This window comes from Echinops telfairi, unplaced genomic scaffold, assembly GCF_000313985.2.
Source record: "Echinops telfairi isolate 266 unplaced genomic scaffold, ASM31398v2 ScPeMD7_7400;HRSCAF=8409, whole genome shotgun sequence".
NCBI lineage: Eukaryota > Metazoa > Chordata > Mammalia > Afrosoricida > Tenrecidae > Echinops > Echinops telfairi.
Genome location: NW_022111300.1, coordinates 3,658,652 through 3,667,943, shown reverse-complemented (window position 1 = coordinate 3,667,943; position 9,292 = coordinate 3,658,652). Strand labels below are relative to the sequence as shown.

Below are 9,292 nucleotides of genomic sequence, written 5' to 3'. Positions count from 1 at the left end.
TTCTCCTCCAGACTATTCATCCAGTCTATCTTATCTAGATAGATCTGTAGAGATAATAATATGCATCAAAAACCAAGCCATAGCAAGATAGGCGATGAGTGAGAACACAGCGATGGCAACAAAAAAGGAAACCAGTTACCCATAGAAGAATAAATTAATTAAAAGAAAAAAATGTAAGCAGAAAGAAAAACCTGTATATAGAGCAAGGTCTGATTATTTTATCTCTAGGCGTGTCCTTCAGTAAGGACAGATGGGGTACCATGCTATGGCCCCTGAGTCTGTCTTTTGTACTCCCTCAGGGGCTCTCTGCTCTGCTCCCACGGTTGCTCTGCAGCATGCTTTTTGTCGTTTGCCTCGGTGTCTCAGGGTCAGTCTGGGCCAGTCCCAACACTGAATCTCCAGTGTTGTCCCCCTTAGAGCCCGGGGCCATCAAGGGACGGTGTGTCTCGTGGTGGGATCAGCCATATTGTCCACTCTGTCCATTGGCTGTTCAGAGCAGGGATGTCGTCCTCCAGGCCTGGTGGGTCAGGATGTGCTCCACTCTCTTCCTCCCCCTAAGTGCTCCCATTTGCTCTGATCAGACATGCCCCTCTCCCCTAGCTGCAGCTTCATTGCTGTCCTCTAAAGTAGATTCTTCTGGGGGGAGGGGAGGTCTTGGTTAATTTTATCGGTTCCCAGTGATGCTTGTTTTTGCATCAGTAAAGAGGGAAAGGGAACCTTGGTGCTGCAACAGTTAAAGAACTTGAGTGCTAACCAAAAGGTCAGTACCTTCTATACTCGTGATAAACCAAGTTTTTCAGCTCATTTTTAATGTAGTTTTTGTGGTAAAATTAGGTGCCTCGGCTGATATTCGGGTCGGCTTATACTTGAGGATATGCGGTAGATAAAACCCACCAGCTGCTCCATGGAAGAAAGATGTGGCAGTCTGCTTCTGTAAAGTTTACAGTGAGGGTAATATAGCCATATTGAGTCACTATGAGTCAGAATTGTCTCAGCAGCAGTTAGCTAGAATGGTAAGAATGGGCACAGTGTCAGATATAGTAGTTTATCTCATTTGTTTCTTAAGTTCCAAAGCCAAGTCCTATGCAAATCACCTTTGGGAGCACTAAAAATAATTTACCTTAAGCACTCTTTCTTTCTTATTGTTAACTTCATGAGTTTTCACTTCACATGTGCGTAGCTATGTCTTGAATTGTCTAATGCACTATACTTGTGAGATTCCAAGAATGCTAAAAGTTTTCCTCCTTTATTCTGGAACTGTTGACTGAACCGCAATTTAGTGAGGTGTATCCAACTACCAAAGCCTCAATCAAAGGTTTTATTTGCTCAGTTGATGAACTTTAGCAGCCTACAGAATACCACCTCTCCAGTCCATTTCTTTAAGGTTTCCTGGGAGTAGAGAGGAAGTATCTAAATAAATATCCTATTCTAAAACTTTTTCTGTGAGTGATTTTTTTTTTTAATTTTATTGTGAATTAGGTGGGGATTTACATTTCAGATAATCAGTTTTGTACTTAAACAGTTCTTACCAGGCCTCTCAATAGCACCCTCAGCCTCCGCCCCTACCCCCCAACCTTGCTGCTTGACTTCTCTAATCCTTCTTAGAGAATATTATACCCGAGTTAACACCTGTTTAACCAGAGAGATGTTAAGTAATTTTTTTTTTCCTGAAAAGGGGAAAGTAGGTCAAATAAGTTTGAGAACCCATGCTATTGCTTCACCGGCCCCTGCCTCAAGCATCAGTTTGTTTCTACTGGGATGAAAACCTTAATTTTGGTTTTTCCTCTATAACTGGTCTCATACAAGAGTTGTCCTTTTGTGGTTGATTGACTAACTTCATTCAGCCTGATGTTCCCCAAGTCCATTCCTGCTTCTTAGTGTCATCATTATTCTTTATCAATGCATAGTATTCCATTATGTGTATGTACCAAACTATCCATTCTTCCATTAATGAGCATTTAGGTTCTTTCCATCTTCTTGCTCTTATGATCAGTGCCTTGATGAACATGAGTATGCATATATCTCTTTGGACCTTGACTCCTCTGTAGGGTTTCATGGGTGGTTTAGTTAACAATTACAGAGAAGGTGGGTTTTTTAAAAAAGAGAGAAGATGGTTTATCCCCATGAACTACTACCTCCTTTACCATTGGTACCAGAAGAAATAGGTGGTGGATAGTTATTGTTACTAACATTTTGATGAAGGACACAGTAGATGGATCATGCTGAAGAGGATAAATATCATGGAACAGATTTTCATAAGGAATTTAAAATAATAAGGAAACTAGACTTACTGTAAGAAGTATTTACCCAGTGTCATTAAACTATTAGTGTAGGAATTATAGATGAGTGTGTACGTATTGCCACTAAAAATAAATAGAAAGCAAGAAGGTTGTTTATAAGCCACAGAAGAGTCATCACAATCCTTCTCTAATACCGAGGTACAAGTTAACATGATAACTGTGTTTTTTAAATACTTAGGCTTACAATAATGTGGACTTTGGCTATTGTGCTCTACAGTCAAATGGAAAATCCAAATTGGAAAAAAATTGTACAGGCCATCACGCATTGTGTCTCACAACAGACACAAGGGGTGACCCTTCAGTATAAGTGACACTCTTGCTCAGACAAAAAGGTGTGAAACCATCAACCATGAAACACTTAGACCATCGAAGAGGTTAAAAAGTTACTGTTAATTTTTTTTTTAAGTGGCTGTTAATTTGGATAAATCAGAAACAAGTCCATGGCAAAAACATGATATGTTAAAGGCTAAAAGCCTCCCTAGTGATTTAAAGTCCTGGAAAAATGAATTTATAAGTATCATTTTTGGGTCTCAGAACTAGTTTTTATCCCCCATTTTTTTTTTTTAAATACAGTATTTATTTGTCTTCCCTCTGTCAAACCCTGAGCCAATTTCTTTCCCCGGGCTGCCTAGGGAGGTGCAGGGAAAGCAACATATAGGGCAGACGAGACGTGGGGCAGAAAACTATGGGAGGTGAAGAAGGCTCTTTCACATGGCGAAGAGGATGAGGAAGGCCACCATCAAGCAGAAAAACCCCATGGCCTCTGAGAGGGCAAAGCCCAGGATGGCGTAGGAGAAGAGCTGCTGCTTCAGAGAAGGGTTCCTGGCATAACCAATGACGAGACTCCCAAACACAGTGCCAGTGCCAGCTCCAGAGCCGGCCACTCCAACTGTGGCAGCCCCGGCCCCAATGAACTTGGCGGCTGTGTCAATGTCCCTTGAGACGGTGCTGGTTTGGAAGCTGGGACTAGGGATAAGTGAGGTCTGGTAACGTAGGGCTGTCAAGCTGCTGAATCGCTCGTCTGTCAGTATCTCGGGCCATTTCTGCACCAACACATACAGTGGTCGGCTCAGCAGCTGGGAGGTGCTCCTGACCAGGGAAGGGGTGGAGACAAATTTGGCGCAGGCATACATTTTTAGGGGATGAGGGGCAATAGCAGGCGAGCTGCTCCTAGTGCAGAGATGACAGCCCCCATTATTTCTTAAAGAAAAACTTTTTAGTTCTTGAACTTTTCATTCATACACTAATTTAGAACAAATTGAGCTCAACAACCAAGATATCACTGTAATTGAAATTTTAATGTAGATTATTTTGTTCTTCCTAACATTTTATCATAAGAACTTACAATATGTTAGCAAAGTTTTATGATTTTTAACTATGTGGGCAATGGGAGTTAATGGTTCTAATGGTTCTAAAGGTTTGTTAAATTAATATTCTTGATATTTATTTTAAAGACACTTTCTATTTTTCTTAAAGCAAAGAGAAATCTACCTTTGGAAAATTGAGTTTAAACAAACCCGCATCTTCTACATCTGAAAGAAAAGTCTCTGTGTTTGGCAAAAGGTATGATTTTTTTAATAGTTGGATTTTTTTTGTCGTGTGTGTATAATAAATTTTATTGACATAATTCACATATACAATTTGATGTCTTAAACATACTAAAAAGAATTGTGCAATCATTAACAAAATCAATTTTTGGACATTTTCTTCGTTCTTGTACTCATTAGCTCCTTATCCCCTCCCAACCCAATCTCTCCTAACATAACCCTAAGAAACTATTGGTCCAGTTTCTCTATATATAGATTTGCCTATTCTGGATTTCAAATACAGAAAAACATTTTCTTTTAAACCCCAACAACAATAATTAATGAAACAGAAAACTTAAATTGAAACAATGCAGAAAATAATAAAAACTGGAACAAATTTAAAATGTTCCAAAAAGAATGCAAATGCTCCAGGACCCTGATGAGATATAGGTTGTTTCTCTTGATAATTTCCCTCATCCTTCTCGGGCTTTCTTTGGATACCCTCACCTTTTTGTTGTTATCTACTGGGATTCCTTTTGAATTTCCTCTGTCTGATAATTGCAGGGGCTCTTTTTCATAGTAGCTTCTGGGGTTGAGCGATTCTCGGTTGTTTGGATTTGTTCTTGATTTGGAGGGGGTTGTGCTACAGTTTACTGCTGTTTTCATGGCATCGTGGAACAGGTTCTAGTGGTTTGTAGGCTTCTGAATTGTGTAGAGGGAGTTGGCTCTCTCGAATGTCACAAGAAATCCAATAGGAGCCAGGAAACATATGTTAGTGAAATGGAGAAAAAAGAAAGAGATGGATAAGTGAGGAAGGTTGCAATAGAGAATAAATAAAAGTAATACTATTAGCTGTCTGAATGAACCATGAACTTTGTAAAAATAATGAGAAAATATACTTTAAGAGGGCCATTAAGAATTACTGTAATAGGTAATATGGAAACATATCACAAGGAAATAGGGAGACCAGAAAGAGATAGTGGGTGGGGCGGGTGAAAAGTAAGCAAATAATCAGACCAAAAGGAGAGGAGTTATGTATGTATGTATGTGTATGTTTAAAAGGATAAGTAAAATTAAAGAAGAGAGAAGAAAGGGAAAAGATATAAAGAAGCAGAAAAGAAAAAAAAAAGGAGCAGAAAAGAGGAGGAAAAAACCTGAAGGCATTCCTTGGGTGTGGATCTGGAGCTCTGTTGCTATAGCATCATGAATGTAAGTGTGCCCTTGGGGGCACACAATGTAAGAAGTGGAAAATAAAAATAAAAAACCTAACTTAAAAACAAAAACCTAGTTTGAATGGGTATGCCTGGATCTGTTGGGGGGCTTCAAAAGAATGCCTGTGTCTGCCGTGTGCCTCAAGTACCTTCAGGTGGGTCAGGAGGATCACATGGGAAAAGGAATTAAAGGGGAAAGGATTAATAATCAAAATGTCCAAAAAAAATGTTGGGTGATAATTCCTGGTCCTTTGGAATACACATGTTCACCATGCTTGGGAGGCAAGGGACACCAAAGGCACTGCCAGAGAGGAAAGGTAAGGAAGACCGCTTAGAGGAATCACCCTCACTAGGAAGTAATGATGTCTGCACCAACCTGTCCCTGCAGTCAGCTCTTCATAAAGGGCCCCCAAGGCTGGAGAGCCAATAGGCTTGGCTGAATACGTTTATGCAGGAGGCGGGGAGTGCACAAAGCAGCTAGGTCAATGGTGAGGGGGAATCGACAACAAACAGCAGGTGCTGCTCTTCCCAATTTTACGAAACTGTGATGTGCTTAGATTTTAATTTTGGTTTTCTGTTTTGGTACAAATGGGCCTATTGGGGAATACAAGACTTTTCTCTTGGTGGGTTTCTCTGATAGTTGTTGAAGAGATCTTCTTGTGCTTATTTCCTGGCATCCATATTTCTCCCCCTCTATCTCTTGTATAATTTTAATGAAATTCTTAAAGCCAGTTATTCGACTAAATGGTCTCATAAAGGAATTATCTGATATATGATCTCTTTGCAGGATGTATTAGACAGGGTTCCCTAGAGATGTAAAACCAGATTGATGATAATTCTAGATTAGATAGATAGATAGATAGATAGATAGATAGATAGATAGATAGAACACAAGAAATGAACTGTTAAATTATAAAGCAGTACAAATGGCTCAGTGCAACTCACTCCCGTAAGAGAGTTGTGAGACACTAGCATTCCTTTAAGTCTTGAGATCCGCCCGGTAGTCCTCTGTAGAGAGAGAGAGCTAGGCTATCCCAGCACAGGCAGCAAAACAGCCAAGCAGGTCACCAAGTGTCAGCCAGGTCACCAACTGTCAGTCCCCAGCTCCGGAGTTGTAAATTTCAATCGTGTGGTCTTAAAGGGACCTCAACTTACAGCGACACAGTCCACAGGCTAGGCGTCCCACAGGTAGTGTTGCCTGTAAATTGAGGCACAGAACAAGCAAAGCAACCGCACACCAGTCCGATGATCAAAGAGCAAGAGACAAGAAAGGCAAGGCTCACCGAGCCATTTGTCTCTCCGCCCTTCAGTTAATCCCACTTGTGTTTATTGGCCAGGCTGGCACAATAAACTATCTCACAGGACAAAGTGAGAATGTAATTTTTCTGTTTTAAAAAATGTGACTGGTGTTATATCTAATTTAGATTGTGATAAGAGATATATTAACCCATTCAGACCACTATTTTATTGTTACAGTTTGAGTTAGTTAGTTTATTGTGCCAACCTGGCCGATAAACACGTGGGGTTAATTGAAGGGCAGAGGGATAAATGGCTCAGTGAGCCTCCCCTTTCAAGTTCTCAGGTCTCTTGCTTTGTGATGGTGCACCAGGGTGCAGCTGCCTTAGCCAGTTCCCTGCTTCAGCTGGCAAGGCTCACTTCCTGCAAGACATCCCCAAGGAGAAGCCACATGGACCTACCCCGATGCAGCCCTGGGTGCTGGAGCACCCGTGTGGAGACCCCTGCCAGTACTGAGATGCTTATACCTTCACTGATTTGGCTTTACTCCTGCAGTTGGCATCATAGTGTGTGTTTTGTGAGATGGAGGAGGACTTTGTGGACTGGTGTTGGACATATGGGTTAATGTTGGACTTGTGGGCTTGAGCAGCACTGGGTTGGGATGTTTTCTTGATGTGCACTTATCCTTTATATAAAACTCTCTTATACATGAGTTTCTGTGGATTTGTTTCTCTAAAGTACCCAGACTAACACACAGTTGAATAGTTGATTGAAAATCCTCTGCCTGGTTTCCCAGTATTATGGAATCATGCTAAACCTGTTATCATCAAGTGGAATTCAACTCACAACAACCTCATGTATTACAGAGTAGAACTGCCCCCTTTTGGTCTTCTTCGTTGTAATATTTACTAAAGCACATTCCCACACCTTTCTTCTGCAGTGCTACCAGGCGAATTTGAATGGCCAATCTTTAGGTTAATAATATCTCAAAATCATCTAGTTCAATTTTTTGGCCCCAGACTTTTTAACATTTAATTACTAATGAGGACTCCTAAGCATTTGTATTGTGGGTTATATCAACATTTATCAGATTAACAATTTTAACTGAGAAGTGTTTAACTCCTTAAATGTATTCCATTACAAACAATATGCCTATTACATGTTAACATGAATAGCATGCTTTTTACTTTTAATGAAATATTTTCAAAGACATCTTCAGATAGAAACACATTGTTCTAAATTTTAAAAATCTTAATCTCTGGCTTACTAGAAGATGGCTTATATTTTTGTATCTGCTTCTTCATACAGTTTTGCATGTAGCTTCTGGAAAACTCCATTGTCCACTCATGAGACGTTAAAGAGCTTTCTCCTTTTGTAATTTTAACTTTTTATTGTGAAATAGCTAAAGGTGTACAGAGCAGATCATCAGTGGTCCATCTAACAGTCCACACAGTTTGCTTCATCTCACCCATTGCCATCCCCACCACGTGCCGTCAGTTAGCCAGCTTCCTCCATGTGTATTCTGTTTCCATGCCTACTTCTTTCCTAGCCCCTGTACTTTGTTCTTGAATGCTGCCTTTCTTTTTAAATCCTTTTATTGGGGGTAATGAGCTTTCTTCACCACATATGCTTATGTGCCCTTTTTGTTGGCAACAATCATGTTAGCACAGTGAGCATCACAGAATGCCAGGTTATAAGAGCAAAGTGTTCTTGCGTTGAGGCAGGGCTTCAGCAGAGACCTAAAGTCCCATCAGTGTATTGCCATATAAATATCTGTACATAGACCAATACCTCTATTTTTATGAATTAATGTATTATATAAGTATACATCTATGTTTGTACCTTTATCCACAGCTTTGTTTCCTAGATTTTTCCTCTCTCCTTTTACCTTCCTCCTGCCTCACCATCATGTTCACCCTTATTCTGCCTCTTAGTAATTTCTCTCAGTTAGATTGCTGTTGCTCCAACACCCCCAGGATCTCTATGTCCTCCTCCTCGTTGTTGATTTGAATCACCTAGTTGATTTCCCCGTCTAAGGCGCTGTTTGCTCACTGCTCCCTTCCCCACCTCCTCCTCCCCACAAGTCCCTCTGCAATTGTTGGTCCTGTTGCTTTTTCCTCGAGCTTGTTTCCTATGTATGTTTTATATAAGTAGACAAACCAACAATAATGGAGACCCCCCCCCAAAAAAAAAAAAAGATTAAATATAAAAAGAGAAAATGAATATTAATTAGCAAAAAGAAAAAAGAAAAAGCCTAGATAATTCCAGGTCTGTCAGCTGACCTTTTGACTATCGTCCCACTGGTCCTGGGGGGTTCCAGGAACTGCCTCTCCTAGCCTGAAGTCTCTTTTTGGGACTGCTCAGGGGCTTTGTGGATTTGCTTTACTCCCGTTGCTGATCTGTTATGTTCCCCTCTTAGTGCACCCCGCTGTGGGGGGTTCAAACCGGACTAACACCGTGCCATGTGTCCCCAGTATTGTCCTTTGTCATGGTGTACTCCAGCAAGGGGACATCATCTCTAGAGCTGTTGTTGGCTGCTCTATCCAGGGATGTTGTCCCCAGGGCTTGGTGTGCCAATATGGGGTCATACCCTCACTCTTTCTTTTTCCTTCTTGGTTTGCTTTTGTGTGGGCATTCTTAAAGGACAGTGTGTGTGTTGTGTGTTGGTAATGTAAAGCACCAGAAATGTATCTTTATTCTCACCTTGAATTTAATTGCTATAACCTTCATTCTTCATTGCATGCTTTTCCTCTGCTTTGAATGAGAATTTTATTTTGTTAAATACAAATTGAATTTTGAATTTAAACTTAATCGATTTTGATCAACTTTTCAAAAATTTATGCTTCCAGAATGAGTGGCCCTGGATCCCGGAACAGTCAGTTGGGCATTTTTTCCAATTCTGAAAAAATCAAGGACTCAAGACCACTCAATGACAAAGCATTCATACAGCAGTGTATTCGACAGCTCTGTGAGGTACCTTATCATTTTAAATAATTTAAGCTTGGAATGTTCTCTTAGG

General features: G+C 40.5%; 2 protein-coding genes across 2 annotated transcripts in view; one reads left to right on the top strand and one right to left on the bottom strand.

Annotated features, from left to right (window-relative positions):
* The window catches only part of NDC80 (NDC80 kinetochore complex component), a 74,762-nt gene that overhangs the window by 11,012 nt on the left and 54,458 nt on the right, over nucleotides 1–9,292 (top strand). Inside the window, exons 3-4 of the mRNA XM_004702887.2 lie at nucleotides 3,777–3,863; nucleotides 9,123–9,246. Coding sequence (XP_004702944.1) covers nucleotides 3,777–3,863; nucleotides 9,123–9,246 — 211 coding nt within the window. The remainder of the gene's footprint in view (nucleotides 1–3,776; nucleotides 3,864–9,122; nucleotides 9,247–9,292) is intronic.
* LOC101638576 (ATP synthase F(0) complex subunit C2, mitochondrial-like) lies at nucleotides 3,008–3,475 on the bottom strand. Its single transcript, XM_045296240.1, has one exon. It carries the CDS (start codon nucleotides 3,431–3,433, stop codon nucleotides 3,008–3,010), a length of 426 nt encoding a protein of 141 aa, XP_045152175.1. The 5' UTR covers nucleotides 3,434–3,475.